Below are 21,954 nucleotides of genomic sequence, written 5' to 3' on the forward strand. Positions count from 1 at the left end.
TTTCTCTAGATTTTACATATTAAGTCGAGAAACTAATGTAAATTCCCTTTAAACATCTCTAGGACATTGTAAATTCTAGCACATTTTCCATACTTCTTTAGAGAATTTAAGCTACCAAGTAGAATCTGAGCCAGGACAACTTGCCCCATCTGTATATATACTTTATTAAAGAAACAGGATGTGGTTTTTCAGAATGTCACCATTTCTCATGTTCTTGTTCACAGTTGGTTATTATAATAAGTCAATTTCTGGAGTGTGGATTCTGTGCCATTCATTTTATATTTTTAAACTGACAGCATCAGGAATAATAAAGGATAGAACAAATCTCAAAAAAAACAAACAAAAAAACTACTGACAAGAGAACTGTGGCGGCATACTGTATTTGAGACAAGCATATATGATAGAGCTTGCATGGTGTGGAAGCATGCAGACAGCCTGGGTTTGAGTTCCTACTCTGTGTTCTCTAGGTGTGTGACTTTAGGCAGGTTGCTCAATCTGTCTGCCCTGGTTTGCTCACCAGTAAAATAGAGATAACAACAATACCCCAATCTCACATGGTAGTTGTTGGGATTAAATAAATTAACATATATATGGTATCTAAAACAGAGCCTCCTGTTTTACTTGCTTTTTTGTTCCTCCTTTTTTGTTTTGCCATTATTTACCTAAGAGATAATCCTAAACAACACTGTAATAGTTTAAAACTTACCAAGTTGTGAAGGGAAAATCAAAATGGTTCTAAAAATTCTAAAATGACAAATTCTATACAGAAAAGGTGGACCTAGCCTCTTTGAATACCAATTTCTCTTAATAGACTTACTTTTTCAAACAGCACCAAATAATTACAAATTAATATGGGAGATAAAGTGAATCTCCTTACAAATCTTCTAATAAAAAGACACTCTAAAATCCTATCCCTCTACCGTAAGATCCTCTCCAACTCATCAGGAGAGGGGACACTCTCCCTCACTACAGAATCTTAACTTGCTATTCTTACTTAATTTATAAAATGAGAGTTGATTTAATATTGGTCCATGTTACCAGTCCAAACAAGCTTTTTGGCTCTGTGCCACAAAAAAATAGAATCTTGTTTTCTTCTAATACCAGATACAGAACCATTATTAATCTCAGACTGAGTTAATTTATCTATTGTTAATTATACACATTAAAATTATACAGTAATGACATGAAGTTCAAGGTTATCTATAGATGTCACAGAGAAACCTCAAAATTATTACCAAGGAATAGCTGGTGGCACTCACAGTGACCTTTAAAAAAATATCTTCCTGAGATCTCTAGAAACAAGACTGTTCCTAAATTAAGCTACGTTTCTTGAAAATAAATCTGTTCTGAGAATAGTTTTACTGATTCAAATGCTAAAAGATGATATAATATCTGCCTAGATACATAACACTTCCATCTAAAATTTAATTGAAAGGAGTCCTTATTTATGGTTTGATTTAGAATTGTATTTGCTAATCAAGATGTTTATAGCCTGCTGTGAGTATAGGTCATGTGACCCACTGTGAAATCATGTTTTAGTATAATAAAAGAATTAAAATCTTCTAAAATAAAACATTAATATAAAAACTGAGTCAAATACAAACCATTTAACAAAAGCCTCATTTTTCTAAAATAAAGACTTGATCTACTCGACTGTTTCTTCTAAGCCTACCTGGGATTTATCTTGTTCAAGTCTCTTCTTCTGTCTGACAATGTCTTCTAGGTGATAAACTGATCTGGCTACAACTGGGTCGATGTCAAACAAATCGTGTGATGTCAGTGAAGTTTCTTGCCGTAGCATCCACTTATAAAACGGTAAGCCAAGGGGAAGGTCCACCTGAAATGGAATATGCATAATATTTTCACTGTCACACTGAGCTTCCAGCATTACCTCCATCTAAGGCACTTCAGGAGATCATTTAAATATTAATAGGTCAAGTAATCCCCGAGAAAGAGAATTCTGTAGTTAGGAACTATTTCTCCCACTACACAAAATTGATTCTCTTGATTTGGGGCTCTAAATGCAATTCCACTGTAGTCTGTATTATTGAATATCCCAAAGCAAAAAATGTTAAGGGAAAAAACTTACTATATTTAAAATAGAAAACTAAATGGAACTTCTAAAATAACTGATAAACTGCCCACTCTTCAGTTAAAGTGAAATTGTAAACTTGTCAATCTGGCCACAGGTGAAAATGTCTTAAACATACTGATAAAGTGCCTAAAACTTACTATATTTAAAATAGAAAACTAAATGGAACTTCTAAAATAACTGATAAACTGCCCACTCTTCAGTTAAAGTGAAATTGTAAACTTGTCAATCTGGCCACAGGTGAAAATGTCTTAAACATACTGATAAAGTGCCTCCGAAAACGTGAGAAGAGCACGGTGGCTCATGCCTGTAATTCCAGTGCTGTGGGAGGCCAATGTGAGAGGACTGCTTGAGGCGATAAGTTCAACAGAAAAAGAAATGAAGAAATGTCCAGAAACATTCCAACCTCTATGAATACTGATCACTTGGGTTATTTTCACAACAGCACTCTAATGTAAATTTAATGAAGTTTAGTTACATGCAGAAACTTTCCCACTGAATTAAAAAGGTAATGTCAGACTTTAAAAAATAAATAATTAATACCACCTTAACTTGCCTGATTATCTGAACCCTTGCTATCCAAGGAGGGGTCCACGACCTGGCAATTGGGCACGCCCTGGGAGCTGACAGGAAAATTTAGGATCTTGGACAGTAGGACAGTCTTACCCCTGCCCTACTGAATCAGAACTGGCATTTTTAACAAAATCCCCAAGTAATTCGTATGTGTATTAAAGTTTGAGAAGCACTGCTCTAAACTATAGCAGTAAACTACAGGGGACTGAGGTACTTGCACAGAACATTCTACACCAAAACTTCAAAAAGCAAACCATCCTAAACTTACCAATCTGAAATCCATGATAGCCTTGGCCATTAATTTTCCTAAGAAGCGAAACTTCATCTTAACCTTTGCGATATGAGCTGGCTTTGCTGTCCTACCAAAGGGAAGCGCAAACAGGCCCTGGAGGTTTTGAATATACTTGGTCCCTTCTTGGCTCCCTGAAAAACAAGCAATTCACCAAACTTTAGATGATGTTTCCAAAAACAAAACAAAACCTGGTAACTAAGAACATTTAAGAAATTAAGTATTCTCAAAATTGGAGCGCAGATCACTGAATGAAGTCCTCTAGAACTGAACAGGCCTTCCCTATTTGATAAATGAGAAAACAGAGGCTAAAAGAAAGCAAGCACAGCTGTCCATTAGAAATTAAGTATGTTTAATAAACTGTCAGAGTCCATTACCTGATCTGAATAACACAAACCAACTAACTTACAGATAGGCATTACCTTTTGGATTGCTAAGAGTTACTTCTTCACCTCTCCAAAGACCCAAGTCAGCTCTCTGTAGTTCCTGAGATACAAGCGCATAAAACTCCAGTGTAGGCCCAAGACCTGTACCAACCTACAGAAGAACACAAGTAGAACGATTTCAAATTTTAGGAACTGTGCTTGTTTACTGCCAACCTCTTGGAAACGTGAACACTAACAGCAACTGTTTACCAGGATGCATTAGAGATTATTTTTCAAAATGTCCTGACTGGATTTATTCTTTCAGTCCTGGTCACCTGGAACAAAAACTAGCAACTCTTTATTATTTCCTACCCGCTAAGGCCCCAACATGTCAGTTGAACAATTTCAGGTTGTACTCACAGAAGTGCCACTGTGGCTACATATCTTCCCTTCATGAACAATATGGCATTGTCTGCATATGGATGTCTTTCCCCTTTTTCTCTTTAGTGAACTGTTACCCCAAACCAGCTCAAATGTCACCCTCTCAAAGGGAAGGCTCCCCCTAACATCTGCTCCCAACAGTTAGTGTGTTCCTTTTTTCTTGGGGCTTATTTTTCAGCTACTTAAATACTTACTACATTACTTTACCACAATTTCAGTATATGCTTGCATATTTCACAGGATGATAACTGTTTTGGTCACCCTGTATCTCTGATAGTACCTGACACACAGTAGCCATTTAATAGAGTTACGTCGAATAAAATACAAATAATGGAAGGTCTGATTCCACACCAGCACAGAAAGGACTAACGGCCTCATACAAGACACCAGTGCTCAACTCCCAGGGTGCACTGGAATCCCCAGAGCTTTATCAACATGCACATACAGGGGTGCCACATCCTGAAGATTCTGATCTGGCAGGTACAGCTTAGAGTCTGGGCACTGGTTATTATTAAACAAGCTCTGAAGGCAACTGTGCAGCCTAAAGTGAAACTCCTCCTCCATGAGACACCTGATGTGGACATGCCTGAAGCAGTGTTCACAGCTTGCTCATTCCTTCATGTTCTGTCAAGGTCCCTCCAGATCAGACCATAAACAAAGATATGCAGGTGTGACAAGTTCATATCATAGGTTATACGCTAACTCTAACTGTAACCCTGTCAAGAAGGCAACATTTATAGATTACTTGTAAACAAAGGGTACTATTTTAGCATTATTACAGTTACTCTTAAAAATTACCCACACTAGCTTAAAAGTTTAGAGGTAGTCCACTAAACGTTTAACTCCTTCAAAACAGAGATCTGCTTGGGCCTAGTGGTGCTTTCCTGATTAACCCCTAATCCTATTAGAATTCCACACCAGTAAATGGTATCACCATTAAACCCAAAATGAATAATCCAACCAAATCCTTAGAGCCGTCCTTGGCCATTCTCTAAACCCGCACAATCCAATCCATCAGTAAATACAATAAGCGCTGCCTTCAAAATGCATTCTAAACTAATTACTGACTTTACCCAGCTGCCATTCTCTGTCATCTGGTCTACTGCTAAAGCCTCCTAGATGGTCTCTGCACTAGCATTCCCGACATCTTATATCCCATTCTCATAGGAGCAAGCATAATCCTTACAAAACACAAGTTCGCGGCATTCCTTTGCTACTTTCCAAAGGTTTTCCATCTCATTCCAAGCACAGCTCCAGTTCTTACCACAGCCCACATGACCCCTCTGCCCACCCTGCTCAGTCTCTTTGACTCCTACTACTCTGCCCTTGTTCTCTATGCTCGAGCCACACTCATCCTCCAACAGGCTAGGAACACTGCTTCTCTGTTCTTGTGCTAGAGATACTCTTCCCCCAGACCGCAATGACTTGCCTCCACTCAAATGTCCTCAGACCACCCTACACGTCCCCATAATGCTTCATCCTCTTATTTTTACTTTTCTTCCACATGGCCTAACACATATGTGTACATGAATGTGTGTGTATGTATTGGCCTCCCCAAACTAAAAGATAAGCTCCATCGTGGTGGTGGGAGTACTTTGTATATTCTGTTCTGCACTGAATCCCAGGCACTAAAGGACTGAGGAACAAGAGAAGCAAAGAAAAACCTGCAGTAACACATGGGATCCACTAGATGGTGCTAGTTAATTCTCCTTTTGGCATAACATTATCCCAGGTTCAACAGAAGTCACAGATCAAATTAGTCTATTTCCTTCATCCAATGCTGTTGTTTCTAAAAGGATTCTTAAAATGTTAAATCACTAAAAGCAATTCCTCTGTGAGCCTCTGCAGAAGGTGGAAGGCCCAGGTCATGTTTGCTTTGCTGATACAACCTGGGGGTGGCCAGCATCCCCACAGAGTAACCTGATCTCTTCAGGGATTATCATTCTACCCAACTACACCACTAAAACGTAGGTACTTGGTTGAGCTTCATTTTTCTTTTTAAAGGAAAGGAAAGCATAAAACCCTAGAAACAGAAAAACAAAGTTTGACAACTTGACTTAAAATGGAATCTTTTTCTCTCAAAACTAACACATACTGGCACTTATTATGTGACAACGTTCTGAGTGCTTCACACATTTCACCTCATTTTATCATTCTAACAACATGAGGAGACAGGTGCACTAATTATGTAAAGGGCTGAGAGGACACTGATGAGTTCATGTTAACTTGCCCAAAATCACACAGCCAGTAAGTGGGCAGGCCAGGCTCCACATTCCCTGCTCCTGATCTTTCACCTTCCCAAAAGGATACTGGGTCACTGGGTCATTTGTAACCCCAATCCTGGGGGTTTCGGTGGCTTGTGAGCCCAAAGACTGGTATAATCCTTCCCTGGCTTACCAATCATCCCAATTCAAATAGGAGCCCACACTGTGACCTGACATTTTCATTGGGATTCTTCTAGAGCTAGTCAGAAATTCTTCCTAAAGGCCACTAGCTGACATGTACAGCTGAATCTGAATCATAACCTGAAGCCCTATGCATCTCACAAAGCCAGTGCTTGGGAGGTAGGGGTGGAGGTACTTCCCCCTTCCCCAGTGAAGCAGCTCCTGGAATCTTTTCCGAGATCAACAGGTAAGACCCACGAAGGAAGGGCATAAAATCTTGACCTCACATTAGCAATCCAATCCTGCTCCTTAGAACAATCTGTGTGAAGCCATTTTGAGCTTGTTTAGGTTTCATGCAAGATGAAATTTTAACAGAACCATGAGGGATGAGAGAGGAAAAGATATTTCCTGGCAAGAGAAAAATATGCTGAAGAAAGTAGAATGTACGTTTAAAGAGAATAAAAACATACCAAATGGTTAGAGCAAAAGTCCTGCAGTCTTACGAGTAACACATTTGGATGCAACAACATATAAGAATCATGTCCTCTGAGCAACAGCCATGATCAAGCTAGATTCAAAAAATCCGTATCTCTTATGCCAGCAGTCCAGGGCCTCCACTCCATCTGGCCTCCTCCTTTCTATCCCCCTTCTCCCAACACTTCTACAGCGGTACTAACTTCTGCCACTCACCACCAAGCCTGACCCTTTGCTCAGGCCCCATCTCCTACTAGAAAATGGTCTCTCAATCTTCCTGTTCTCTTTCACTAAGGTCTAACTCAAGACATCTTGAGGACAGCACTCCTTGTCTGAATGCGTCATTCAGTTGGTACCTGTACCACTACCTTGCCACACTCTTTGGCACCTTTGTCCTGTGTCTCCCTAACTACCCTGTAATCTTTTGAGTGCAGAGACTCTGCCATAACCTGGAACCCTAGCATGCAGTATACTTTCCAGTACACAACAACTTATAATTTTACCTTTGGTGACTGAATACTCTTAGCTTTTTAAAAGTCATCAAGAAGGAGAAAATGCTTAATAAAATGAATGAAAAATCGAAGTCATGATTAAAATTACTTAAATAGGCACAGTTAGTATCACACACTAAACTGCTAAATCTATGATACTTACCATGAGCCAGTTCATGTACCTGAACTCAGTCACAACTTTGAGGTTAAACTATTATTACCTACATTTTACAGATAAGAAAGCTGAGGGGCAGAACCTCCATAAGAGGTTCGGGGAAGCCCCAAAACTCTAAGTTTTGTCTTAAAACAAAAAAAATTAGGTGAAAGAAGAGGGGGGAAGTATCCCAAGAGACTTAAATATACATAAAATACACAGAAAATCATTACTTGAATCTTTTGGTATATGGGCTTGTTTAAAAGTAACTGAAAAGAAAGAAAAGACAAAGACTAGAAGAGAAGTTTTATTTTATTCACAGATGATATAAATGTCTATGACACAAGGCAGCAAGCTATACAACTGGCAGGCCAAACTACAGCTCCAGCCCCAGGGTCTGTTTTTGTACTTTCTGCAAGCTAGGAATAACTTGTATTAATTTTAAGCGATTAAAAATAATTTGAATAGTATTTCACAACATGTGAAAATCACATGAACTTTACATTTCTGTGACTATAAAGGTTCACTGGAACACAGCCATGCTCATTCAGTGTCTATTGCCACTTTCACACTACAAAGGTAGAAGTGAGTAGTTGTGATGGAGACCATGTGACCCACAAAACCTGAAATATTTACTATCTGGTCCTTCACAGAAAGTTTTCCCAAGCCATGGGTCTACAATAATCCTAAGTGATTTATTAAAAAGTTTTAAGTTTATGAAGGTAAGGTTATGATACAAAAATGAACTGTATTTCTAGAAACCAACAAACAACTGAAAATGAAAGAACAGTATCATTTTCAGCTTCATCAAAAAACCACAAAATATTTGGAGGGAAACAAAATATGTGCAAGAAAGACCTCTAGATGTAAATAATGAAAAATTAAAGATTCAGATAAGTGGACACCACGTTCATGGATCAGAAGACACAATGCTGTAAACATGTCAATTCTTTCCAAACTGATCTAAATTGAAAGAAATCCGAATCAAAATCCTGTCAAACTTTTTGTAGACACTGGCAGGCTGATTCTAAAATTCACATGAAATAAAAGTTGAAAATAACCAAACCATCTTTAAAACAACAACAAAAAAACAACAACAACAAAAAAAGAAGGCCAGGCATGGTGGCTCATGCTTGTAATCCCAGCACTTTGGGGGGGCCAAGGTGGGTGGATCACCTGAGGACGGGAGTTCGAGACCAGCCTGACCAACATGCAGAAACTCTGTCTCTACTAAAAATACAAAATTAGCTGGGCGTGGTGGCACATGCCTGTAATCCCAGCTACTCGGGAGGCTGAGGCAGGAGAATCACTTGAACCCAGGAGGCACAGGTTGCGGTGAGCCGAGATCGTGCCATTGCACTCCAGCCTGGGCAACAAGAGCAAAACTCCGTCTCAAAAAAAAAGAGAGAGAGAAAAGAAAAAAAAAGGAGGACTTATACTACCTGATTATGACTTACTATAAAGCTATGGTGATCAACACAGTATAGAATAATAAAAACAGAACAGAGAATCTAGAAAGAGATCCAGACATCACAATCAACCGGTTTCCCACAAAGGGGTCAAGGTAATTAAACAGGAAAAAGAATGGTCTTTTCAGCAAATAGTGCAAAAAAAATCTGAATAGCTTATGTCTTAAAGAACTTCAAAATGTAATTTATATATATATATATATATATAAATTAACTTAAAATGAATCACAGATGAAAAACCAAAACTATAAAAATTCTAGAAAAAAACATATAAGAAAAATCTGAGACCATGGTTTAGAGAAAGATTTCTTAGGATGCAAAAAGCACAAACAAGAAAAAAAAAAAAAGATAAACTGGATTTCATCAAAACTGAAAATTTCTGCTCTTCCAAAGACATTTTATAAATAAATGAAAAGATAAGCCACAAACTGTAAGAAAATAACGGCCAAAATTCTTGAATACTTCTCCAAAGAAAATACATGAATGACCAATAAGCAATGAAAAGGTCACATTATCAATCATGAGGGAAATAAAAATTAAAACCACCATAATATGCCACTATACATCCACTAGAATAACTAAAACAGTACCAAGTGTTGTGAGTATGAGAAGCAATTGGAACTCGCATATATACATTACTGGTAGGAATGTAAAATGTGACAGACACTTTGGAAAAGTTTTGTATCTCTTATAAAATAAAAACATATCTCTATCTTACCAAATGACTTAGCAATTTAGTTCTGAGGCATTTACCCAAGAGAAGTAAAAACATGTGTCTCCACAAGGAAATGAATACAAATGTTCATAGCAATGTTACTCAAAATAGTCAAAAACTGGAAACAACCCAAATGTGAATCAACTGGTGATTGTTGAACATATTTTGGTGCACCCATATAATGGAATACTCAATATATAGTTCATATAATGGAACTACTCCATAATAGGAAACAAATTGACACATGCAACATGGATGAATCTCAAAAGCATTATGCTAAGTGAAAGAAGAATGACAAATGGCTACATACTGCATGATTCCATTTATGATATTGTAAAAAAGACAAAATTACAGGGACAGAAAACACATCAATGGTTATCAAGGGCTGAGGATGCGGCAGGGGATAGAATGACTGATTCTGCAAAGTGAAATGGGGGCACTTTTTGTGGTGATGGGAGTATTCTTTATCTTGACGTGAAAGTGGTAACAAACTGCATCTGTCAACCCTTAAAACTACATTTTTGAAGTATGCAGTTATTATTTATATCTCAGTAAACCTGATTGTTTTAGAAAGGCAATTCAAACATTTTGAAAGTTATCAGCTGTTTAAAATATCCTTTCAATTTATCAACTTAAAGACTAACAACACAAATGTGTTCTTACGCCAGGGAAAAAACTGCCTTTTATTTAGTTGCACCTTTGAAAAATGGAGAACTTAGAACAAATCATTCAAGAGAAAAGAGAGCAAAGTCTCCCAACTGTCTTTCAGAATATCATAGTACCAAGAAACTCAAATAACATTTAATCAAGAGCACAAGTCAAGCTAAATAACCATCACCGGACTCCAAGCTCACCTCATTTTCATACTGGATTTCTAACATGGCCCGTGAGCTGCCGAGGTCCTGCATCACAGACTCCGCCTGTTTCAGCAGCTCCTCTCGGTTCACAGTACGCTACAAAGAAAGTACAACTGTCAGGAAACTATGCTCTACCAATATTACACTTTAATAAACAGGTGGCATTTCTTGAAATGCAAAAGAACAAGATCAACTCAATTGTTAACACTTATTTCCTTAAACAGATAACTCAGAAAAGGTTAAGAGGTAGCTGTATTGCTACAAACATCAACAGCACCCTGGCATACACATTAAGGAAATCAGATGCAAGAGTAATTACTAATTTATCTTGTGGCCATGGCAAGTTCAGAAAATTCAAGTTGGGGAAGAAAAAAATCATCTTTGCCAAATATCAGTGCAATTCTCAGGGCTGCAGTTTCATGAAATCTCCCTGGGTACATTTATATTTAGATAGAGAAATAGATATGGAGGTGACAGGTCAAACAGGTGAGCTGGAAACCTATTGGCTCTGATCTGCCAAGATCCTACAAGCACTACTACAAACACCTGCAAATGAGATTTTAAAAGGTCCTGCTAGATTTCTAATTTATGCCAGTATCAGTACTTATGGAATCCTAATAAAGATACGAATAGGATGACTTTTTTTTTTTTAGACGGAGTCTCACTCTGTTGCCAGGCTGGAATGCAGTGGCACAATCTCAGCTCACCGCAACCTCCAACTCCCTGGTTTAAGTGATTCTTTTGCCTCAGCCTCCCGAGTAGCTGGGATTACAGGCATGTGCCACCACGCCCAGCTAATTTTTTTTTTTTTTTTTTTTTTTGTATTTTTAGTAGAGATGGGGTTTCACCATGTTGGCCAGGATGGTCTCGATCTCCTGACCTCATGATCCGCCCGCCTCGGCCTCCCAAAGTGCTGGGATTACAGGCATGAGCCACCACACCGGGCCCAAGAAGATTTTTTTTAACTACAATGTTTGCTTTATGTTTTGTTTTGCTTTTCAATATACACTTCACTCCCTGCCATCCATCTAACTCCTTTATTTTATTACTAATGTCTCTTATGAAACTTTTGGAAATAAATGCTTTAGGAAAAGAAACTTGAATTCCTAGCAGAAAAAAACAGGTAAATGAACAGAAAAGACCTAAGTAAAAACAGTGCTGGTGAGAACCGTAGAATCGGTCTCCACTGGAAATGGCTCAGGGCCCCGTGGTTCAGAGCCACAAATGTGGAGCCAAGATTAGAAACACAGATTAAGCTATCAACACTGGAGCTAACTGGTATAAGAGACTCAAAACATATAAAGGATTTTGTTTCAGACTCTTCTAATTGGAGTGACTTGTTAAGGGAATGAAATGGATCTGATTAATTCCAACTATTACATAAGGGATCAATTTTTAAAGGCAGGAGATAGTCTGAACTCCTAATTTAGAATGAAAAAAGTTTCAGTGAGAGAAAACAAGATTCTTTCTTGGTCTAAGAGTTACGGCAACTAAAAGAGAAAAGAGAATTGTAGAAATTATTTCAGAAACTGGGGGGTGGGGAGGAGAGAAACTCTTAATGAAGGATAAGGAAGAATCACAGCCCAGTTCCAAGAGACTGAAAGGAAAATAGGGCTAGCTGACTATGACCAAGGCCTCCAAGACCAACATGCATATTTAGATACACTACATTTCTAGTTTTCCCATTATTTTGAAAAGCTCAGATTATTTAAAGATTTTGGGGAGAAACTTACTTTTTTTCTATCCAATCTAGGTGCAACTCTGCTATCTTGAGAATCAGACTGGTTGATTTCTGGGTTGGTATCAAGTAATCTTTGCATTGCTCGGTCCCGATCAAATGCAGTTACATAAAAAAGCATTTGCCGGGTATCAAAAGGAAAGAAAAATGGGCTGTAAAAAGATGCAATGTAAGTTTATTATCTGGATGAGAATCAGAGACTACTAAAAAAAAAATCCAAACTTATATTAGAAACAACTTTTGATATGATATAGAAAATTGTAAATAAAATCAGTAAAAATTGTTTAGGTCAATTTATTTATTTATTTATTTATTTATTTTGAGATGGAGTCTTGCTCCCGTCGCCCAGGCTGGAGTGCAGTGGTGTGATCTAGGCTCACTGCAACCTCTGCCTCCCGGGCTCTTGCAATTCTCCTGCCTCAGCCTCCCAAGTAGCTGGGATTACAGGCTCCTGACACCACAACCGGCTAATTTTTGTATTTTTAGTAGAGATGGGGTTTCACCATGATGGCCAGGCTGGTCTTGAACTCCTGACCTCAGGTGATCCATTTGTCTTGGCCTCCCAACGTGCTGGGATTATAGATGTGAGCCACCACGTCCAGCCAGGTCAATTAATTTTTAAGAATTTTCATACTTCTTATATGAAATTTCTAAGTGATCAAGTAATAGTGCATTAAGTAGCCTTTCAATGCAGAATCCGATATTTAATTTTTAAAATCCTACACTTAAGTCGATAGATCATCTTTAATCTACCTGAAGGAAGTATAACATGACTAATGAGAGCTCATCTTTAAAATATGACCACCACCTTCATGAGGCACTTGAATCATCCTGAAACCAGCCCTATCTCCCAGTCCATGTCTGTGGAAAAATTGTCTTCCATGAAACTGGTCCCTGGTGCCAAAAAGAGTTGGGGACTGCCGATTTAAATGTATATGGCCAGTGGCTTACATTTATCACTGCAGTTCTAGAGTCCCTGACCCAAGCAGGCTCAGAGAATCAAGCAACTACACCTTTGAAATCCAATTTTATGATAGCAGATAATTTTGACTATCCTCAGCCAAACTGCTATGTATACTTTCCTATTTCATACATAGACACATACTACCAAGAAGATCCAGCCCCCAAACTTGCCTAGTCTGTTTACATGCTAAAGCCACACAATTAAGCAAGTTGTGATCAACAGTATTAATAAACATTTGACTAGGTCCAGTAAAGACAATGTTTCTGTAACAAAATACATCAAGACCAACCCAGTAACATTTCCAAGGCCACCATTACAGAAGTGATTGTCTTACCAGGTTTTTCCTAGCTCAGTAAGCCATGTTGGGATGTTTCCTGTCATGATTACTAAAGGATCTTGAAGTTGCCTATTTGCTTTTGCTGTTAACTTACTGTTAATAAATTCACTAGTTGGAATAATTTCCTTGCACATTGCATTCTGTAAAATGTTTTAAAAAAAAAAAAAGTCTACATGTAGTAAAACATTAGGATTATATTCACAATCTCTTCCATTATCCCCAAATCCATGCAAAGTACCCTGAATTCACGTGCTGGTTTCCAACAAACAACACACAGCCTCTCATTACTGTGTCCCAACTAAAACAACAATTCCCACAATAGACTGTTAAGCCCTCAAACGTACGCCTTGCCACTGCTGCGCACCCCCGCCCAGCCACTGCTGCTGGCTTAATCATTCAGTGATGTTGCAGCTAATGTTTCATGCAGGGTCAATTCCTTTACTCTTCTCTATGCTATATAAATATCAAAGGCAGCATGCAACTTTCACCCAACTTTTACTTGATATATAAACTTCTGGTTACATGTACCTGAAGAATTTTAACCACAATAAATCCATGTTCAAGTTTCATTTTGTAGCTTAATTTCATAAATTTATTGCTAGAGAAAATTTTACAAATCTGCCAAGGGAATTAATCTAAGACTGTGGGCCAGGAGAAAAAAAAGTGGGGGAGAAGTTTCCACCGATGAGTACATTGTACTTTACTGGGCTAGGATCCCTGCATTGAGCTGAATCACTGTTTCCATTTCTAGTGCAACAGGAAATTTACCAATCACAGACCATGAAAACTTCATAAGTAGGCAACATTACTCACATCATACAAGTAATACCAGTATCGACTGATAGCATGTAAAACTCTTAAAAGAAGGATCACATCTAATGACGGGTCTTCAAATGTTATATTTTCAGGTGGTGTGGGAATGAGGTAAACTTCTAAAGGATTTGATACTGATGGGCACACTCCATCTAAAGGACAAAAGATTAAATAAGTTTTGATCAAAGTTAGAAAGGCTAAGCCAGTGCAGCCAAGGTCCTATCATCGCTAAAAGAGTAACAGAAGTTGTTATAGTCAACGCTTGGAATCCTATTAGTAGGGTATTGATAAGTTTGACAATCTTCCCATTTTATCTTACATATAAAGTGCCTTGGCTTATAAAAATTTCACTTTCCCCTCCCATACACAAATAAACATTATAATGGAGGAAAGCTGACTCCTCCACATTTCTCCTTTATACCAGAAACAATGGCAAACAGTAAAATGGCTGGAGGAATAAAAACAAACTGTTTAAATTTAAGTTCACTGTTATAGAAATTTCCCAGATCTTTCATATCCAGTTTATAACTAGACGAATACCTCAAAATTAAAAATCTGGTAAAAGAGACTTGGTTATTTAATGCAAGGCTTAGGACTGAACAGATTGTGAGGGTTTTCAAGTAGGGTCTGCAAATCCTTTGTTATTACACTGCATTAAGTAAAGGCATCAAAAAAATATATCTGAGAGATTGAAACAGTTGCCATTTACTTATAGCAAGCAAAATAATAAAAAATCATACCACCATTTCATAAAAGAAAACAGCATGTTTAACACCGAAAACATAACAATCTCAAAACTAAGAGCCTTTTATATTGAACAAACTTAATTTTGTGAAAAAAAAAGTGCTACAGGGCCCTTTTCTGTGGACCAGGGAAACCAGCGTGAGAAAATTACTGTGGTGGCGGCAGGGAGAGGGGTGAGGGGGGTCCTCCATGGAACAATAATATTGTCTAACTCTAAGGCATTGTTAGTATCGTATTTTTAAAGGAAGAGGTGGGGGAAGAGAGGAAAACTATAGACAGGAAGGAAGTATTACAGAGGAAAATAAGTCTATTAGAAAGTGACGGTTATATCCGATGGTCATTACATTACCTGGCGTCACTTTTTATAATTACTATAATTGTACTACTGTCATGGGTGACAATAAAAAATTAGGGGCCAAGTGGCCAATTATCACTACCTTCAGTCTCTTGTTTAGTGAACGTGTTCTACCAATGAAATTTGTTTCAACCTTCATAAAAACCTGAACTCTTAATGAACTGGGAATAATTTTTTTCCCAATTTTCCCTCCCAATTTAATTTTGTAGGTACTTAATTTTTCATTTTCTAGATATTAAAGTTGAGGATTAAATGTGATCGAACTGTTTGTAATTTCATTTATTTCTCAATGATATTCAAAGATTTTACTACTAAATCCAAATCACTCTTTGAAAATCATGAAAATGGGAAGATTGCCCAGTTGGTAATCCATTTTCCCCTTTATCTACCATCTTACCATGCCATAACTCATCATGCTTTTTTGCATTTCTAGGGGAAGTTTTCGTTGGAGCTGTTTGGGCTCTTCCTCTTTTACCACCAACACAATCTTTATTACTTTCTTCATCCTCTCTCACAGGTTTATACCTAAAATGACAAGACAGTATATAAACCAAATGTAGATTTTGAAACTGATACAAAGCCGAAATCTAAGCCACAGACACCACAGTTACCAGAAGACCGTTCTGAGATCTATTCTCCTCTCTCTCCCTAGTGTGAATTTGGAGAACTTCTTAGAAGAGATCACCTAGAGACCACCTTCTCAGGAGGGGCTGCCTGAGAAACTCCAAGGGTGGTTCTGGGAAGAATGGCTCTCTTCAAGCATATGCAGCAGACACTCACAGACAATGCAGGAAGCTGCATCTAAATGCCTCTTAAGGACTCAGAGATGCCCAACTTCAGATTAACTAATGGAACATCATCTTATGGCAACATTTTTGTCTTAATTAAAGATCTGAAATAAATCTAGAAAAGCAGATGTAAACCATGATTACTGTCCATGGATATATGTTTTCCGGTAGAATGAATGAGGAGGCTACATATACATATGCACCTTATCAAATATTTGAAATCGTCTTTCAGAACTAAAATGTGTGATTCAGGGCCCCCTATCCTTATGAAAGCCAGCCATTAAGTTAATGTGAATTCTAAAACACAAGAACAGTTTCAAAGTTTATGAAAAACCAAAAGAAAGAATTTTCAGACTTGCCATATTGTATGAGTCTTTGTCCAAATACCAGCTCTGCCTAGAGGATTGCTCTCATCATCTGTGGATTCTCTTTCATCTTCAGCCTGTATACTAAACTGCCGTACTGCCTGATACACGGTCATGTTATATGGCAGCAAATGTTCTCCAATATAAAACTGCAGCCTGTGTCTTACATTTCCTGAATTTAGGAACTGAGCAGCCTGAATAAAGCAAAGCAAAAGCCATTTAAGCCAAAGGCCCTGAACTTTATGTAGTACATTATGACATGGTGGGAATATAGTACCTTACCAGAGACTCATCTATTTCCTCATCTGATCCATCGTCATCACTGTCTTCATCATCTTCTCTTACTCTTCCATACCCTGAAGACCCAAGTAGACTTTTAAACTCATAGCGATTTTAGGTGTAAAAAAAAAAAATCCTGTATACACTGGTCAAACATATTCTTAGAAAACACATATAGGTTGAGTATCCCTTATCTGAAATGCTTGAGCCCAGAAGTGTTTCAGATTTCAAATTTTTTCAGATTTGGAATATTTGCATGTACATAATGAGATACCTTGGGGATAGGATACAAATCTAAACAGGAAACTCATTTATATCTCATATACATGGCATGAAGGTGATTATATACAGTATTTTCAATAATTTTGTGCATGAAACAAAGTGTATGTACATTGAACCATCAGAAAGCAAAGTTGTCAGGTGTGGCGTCTTCCACTTGCGGTGTCACGGCAGCAATCAAAGTTTTCAGATTCTGGAGCATTTTGCATTTTAGATTTTCAGGTTAGGGATGTTCAACCTGTATATATTACACTCTGATCTATGAAGCAGAAAGGTCTAAGAAAACTGCCAAACACAAAATGTCATTTCTACTACATTTCACCAAGATAAATTAACTCATCATTCAAGTAAGCAGTCAACCCCTAGTAAGTTCAATGTATGACTATATACTAAGTAGAAAATAAAAGACAGGAATATAAGTTCCTGCTATCTAGGTTTTAACAGAAACAACATTAAACAGAGAAATAATGTATGTATCTCTTAATGTAAATTTCTCCCAAATATACATATAGAACACCCAAAACAAATATATGGAAAGTACCTCTAACTACAAGGTATCTCTCGATGGCTTGTACCAAAGCCAGAGGGTCGATCTTGACAGGTCCACCCTTCCACTGCTTCACATTTGCACAGTCTGGATGTCTTTGTAACTGGCATTTTAATTGATGTGTGTTGAAAAATTTTAAAGCCTGTGATCCTCTGTTGAGAGAAAAGCTCAAGATAATTTGTGAAAAAAAAGTTAGTCTATTATTTTCACATTTAATATACATTAATTCAAATAAAGGCAAGTTAATACAAACTGCATTTTCATAAGACATACTAGTACTAAGCAGTTACTTACCAGTTCTGTAAATGGTAAAGCCAATAATTCAAGTTATTTAGAAAAAATTTTTATACATAAGAAATAAAAGATGGACGTGTATGCATGCATATGAAAACCTTAAGTCAATATTTGATCTCTGTCCCATCATAAATCCATGGGAGCAGAAATACTTCACCCATGAATATTTAATTATTTTTCTGGAACAAAAATTCCTGAACTATTTAAGCACACTCACTTCTGCAATATTTTGCCCATTCCTACTGAATTATATTTTTAAAAAAGCAAAAAAAAAAAAAAAAAACCTCTTCATTTCAAAGATTTCAGCTACAAAATTACATTAAAAACTAACCTTTATAATTTACTTTGCTATAATAGTTTTGAATGAAGCGGTTTAATAGCTACTACAGTTGAAACCTGGTCATGATGTTTAATTGCTCATTTCAGAAAAGCTCTGGCAGGAGTCAGATACAAACTTAAACTGTGATTATCTGTATGATTCCACAAAGCAAGCTTGTCCAACCTGCGGCCCACAGGCCACATGCAGCCCAGACGGCTTTGTATATAGGCCAACATAAATTCGTAAACTTTCTTAAAATACAATGAGTGTTTTTTTTTTTTTTTTTTTTTTTAAGCTCATCAACTAACTTTAGTGTTGGTGTATTTTATGTGGCCCAAGACAATTCGTCTTCCAATATGGCCCAGGGAAGCCAAAAGATTGGACCCTCCTGCACATAAAGCATACAAATAGGGAGGTGGAGAAAAATATTCCATTTTATGAATATATACATATGCAAACATATTTTATATAAATCTGGACACAAATAAAAAGCTTCATGATTTTCTCAAGCACAGGTGAAAATGCCCCCTTATTTCATGAACTCCTCCAGGAAATCATACCAATCAAAACTGAATACCACACACTACATTAAATTTCGAAGCAGAAAAGAAATCCTAGTCCATGATGTGATTGCTTTATCACTCAACAATGCATATTGTTTTTAATTCAAACAAAGTTTTTTAAATGTTTTTAAAACATCAAAATGTGGATTTAAAAACCAAACTAGGCTGAGTGTGGTGGCTCAGTAATCCCAGCACTTTGGGAGGTCAAGGCAGGAGGATCACTTGGGCCCAAGAGTTGGAGACCAGCCTGGGCAACAAAGTGAGACCCCGTCTCTACAAAAAATAAAAAAAATTAGTGGAACATGGTGGCACATGCCTGTGGCCCCCAGCTACGTGGCAGGCTGAGGCAGAAAGATCTCTTCAGCCCAGGAGGTCAAGGCTGCAGTGGGCCATGTTCACACTAGTGTAATCTGGCTTGGGCAACAAGGTGAGACTCTGTCCCAAAATAAATCAATCAATAAATAAAAACCAAACAAATTTATTTTCTAGGCTTCCAGTCAAAGTATTCCATGAAACTTGTAACATTCCACAACATAGAACAATTCTTTCCTGTAGCACCTCAAGAGTCCTTAAAACTACATTAAAAATATATACATTTATTAAACTAGTAAAACTTCAAACATTTGACCCCATCAAAATACAAAGTTATAACCACTAATATTACATATAAATCATATTGCTCAAAATGTAAACGTTATTCACAGCTGCAAAAAATTCATCCCTACTGAAGTTAAACACAAAGTTCTTAAGGAAGTTTTGTATGCTGAAGTGTATCAATTTAAGGAAAACTAAGCCTATTACAAGTTACAAATATAATCACTGGATTATATTATTTATAAAGCATCCTGTTTAAGGCACATGGTATAATTTTAAAGATAAGAAAGCATTTGATTCATTCTTTAGAGTGCTTAATTTCTTTCATCATTACAGCTGAATGTTTTCTGGGCCTTAAAGACTTTACCAGACATCTTGCCATCTTACCTCAGTGAAATTAAGTACCAAATTCCAGTGGCAAGGGTATAGCCAGGCAATGGTCCTTACCTGCCTCCTGTCCCATTTCCACTAGGGAAATCATGTACTTTGACTGGAAATTGTTCCATCTGGCTGAGGCAGTTGTTCATCTTGTGAACTAATGCCAACAAAGGTGCATTACCCACTGGTTCCACTCTTCCAATGGGCTCTTCTCCAGGAAGCTAAAGTTACAAATAAACAAACAGGTTAAACAAGGCCTTTTCAAAACAAAACTCTCCTCAAAGAGAAGATTTAATAAGCAGCTTTATAAAAGAGAATAATTCGTCTATTCATCTTTATCTTTTATGGCAGATTTGGTTTGAACGTTACCACGTCAATTATTTCAATAAAGACAATTGTTTTGTACAGCCCACAATCCTGTATTCACAATCTCTACATCCAAAGGCTCTGAAAACACAAGTAACTTGGTGGCAAAATCTGATTCAAACAGACATAAGGCTATTTACAGTCTTTATCTGATTTTAGTAAGAATATTCATGTTATGCTACAAAAATATTTAATGCATATAATATAGAGTGCTATTCAGAAACTGCTGGGAATTTTAATGTACTACATACTGTAGGACCTTTGAAACCCACCAAACTCCAGGGGTTTCAGAAAATAGATTGCATATAATCTTAAGTATGTTGTAAAACTATACATAATACTGTCACGCTTCTAATGAATCTCCAATAAATACTAACTTTGCTTTAGGTTGACCCACAAGTTAAAATACAAGCAATGCTCAAATGCCTCTGAGCACAGCAAGCGCATGGTGAAATAGTGTTAATACATAGGAGAGCTATGCTAAGCCCTATTACACAGATAATCCAGAGGGAAATGTTCCAAGTGATGCCTTCTCTTTAAGCCACTGTAAAACAAGGAGAATGCTGTCAACAGTATCCACAGACTACCCTCTTGCTCTGGCCCACTTAAGAGTGAAGGAAAGGGAGCCACTCTGTGGCTTTGTAATCCACATTATAAACGGTGACATAAATGGTCATTAAGCGCCCTTGATTGGAACTGTTACAGTTGTATTTTATGTACAAAACAAGAAAATATATCTCCTCTATCCTATTATAGACATCTGTTTCCCTAAAAGGAACTAATACAAACTTCAATACATTTAAAAACAAATATTGCAAGTAAAATACATTCACAGGTGAGAGACTACTATTAATGGCTCATCTTGCAAGCAAAAAAGACTCAAGATACTTCAACCACAGAAATAGTGACATGGGCTTTGTTAAATCCCCATTTCATTGTTTTACTATTTACTTTGATATACAGAAGTTGAAGGATTCCAACTGTGTGAAAACCTAGAAGTTTTCCCTCAATGTCTTGACCAAGACCTGCTGGAAATTATTACTGAGATGAAAATATATGCATTAGTGAACACTGATTCTTAAAAGATACACAGGCATTATTAGATAACTTACTGGAGAAGAAAAAAATACATGAAGAAATCTCTTTAATCTGATCTCTCTGCTCACAGCATCCTTTTCACTTTTAGATGTCAAATAAAGCAACAGCTGCTTCACAAATCCACTATGTTGGATTTCAAATGATGAAACATCTGACTCTGAGACTATGCTACGGATTTCTACAAGGCACTCAGCTCCACCATCCACCTGAAAGAGTTAGGAAAAGTATTTCTATATTGATTTAAGCAGCACTTAAAAAATACACAACTCACATATCCTCAAAAGGAACTGAATATATTCTCAATGCCCTTAAAAAAGAGGGCAGGGGAGTGGTACAGTCTTAGTAAATCCTTGGAAATTATGATTTTAAACAGACACACACACACACACACACTAAATATTTCATGAGGAAAACCAGGAACCCATAATAACATAAGAAGAAAATCCTCACATTCAACCAATGTAGTTTTCTTTAAAAAAGAGTATTTTTAAAGGATGAGAACAGAAAACTGAAGAATGCGGGGCTATAACACCAGAATGAAAAGATGAATCAAGAATACAAGGTGTGGTTTTAAATTAATATGTTTAAGGTCTCAGCAAAATGAACAATTTCTTGGAAAACATACTACCAAAACTGCTCAAGGTACATCAAAAACATCAAAAATAAATAAATAAAAAAATAAAAATAAAAATAAAAACAAAAACTGAGAACCAGATGAAACATAAAACACTTATTAGTAAACCTCTAGCCTCTCCTGCCACTCTGAGACCCCATGTGGAGAGAGGGGCTAAGGAAGGCCTATCATCTACACCTATAGTTGAGGATGACT

General features: G+C 37.2%; 1 protein-coding gene across 50 annotated transcripts in view; it reads right to left on the reverse strand.

The window, feature by feature from the left end:
• TRIP12 (thyroid hormone receptor interactor 12) overlaps nt 1-21,954 on the reverse strand; it is a 156,534-nt gene that overhangs the window by 8,540 nt on the left and 126,040 nt on the right. For 40 of the 50 annotated variants that reach the window (XM_063713089.1, XM_063713100.1, XM_024243070.3 and 37 more), the window contains 13 exons: nt 21,140-21,331; nt 19,731-19,882; nt 17,508-17,680; nt 16,691-16,764; nt 16,403-16,602; nt 15,653-15,780; nt 14,157-14,308; nt 13,341-13,483; nt 12,038-12,194; nt 10,302-10,400; nt 3,377-3,491; nt 2,934-3,088; nt 1,673-1,837 (listed from right to left, as the gene is read on the reverse strand). In XM_063713089.1, the coding sequence (XP_063569159.1) occupies nt 1,673-1,837; nt 2,934-3,088; nt 3,377-3,491; nt 10,302-10,400; nt 12,038-12,194; nt 13,341-13,483; nt 14,157-14,308; nt 15,653-15,780; nt 16,403-16,602; nt 16,691-16,764; nt 17,508-17,680; nt 19,731-19,882; nt 21,140-21,331 (1,905 nt within the window). The remainder of the gene's footprint in view (nt 1-1,672; nt 1,838-2,933; nt 3,089-3,376; nt 3,492-10,301; nt 10,401-12,037; nt 12,195-13,340; nt 13,484-14,156; nt 14,309-15,652; nt 15,781-16,402; nt 16,603-16,690; nt 16,765-17,507; nt 17,681-19,730; nt 19,883-21,139; nt 21,332-21,954) is intronic. The other 10 variants (XM_054549933.2, XM_063713095.1, XM_063713094.1 and 7 more) reach the window with 1 other exon arrangement.

The sequence above is a fragment of the Pongo abelii genome, chromosome 11 (assembly GCF_028885655.2).
Source record: "Pongo abelii isolate AG06213 chromosome 11, NHGRI_mPonAbe1-v2.0_pri, whole genome shotgun sequence".
Taxonomy (NCBI): domain Eukaryota; kingdom Metazoa; phylum Chordata; class Mammalia; order Primates; family Hominidae; genus Pongo; species Pongo abelii.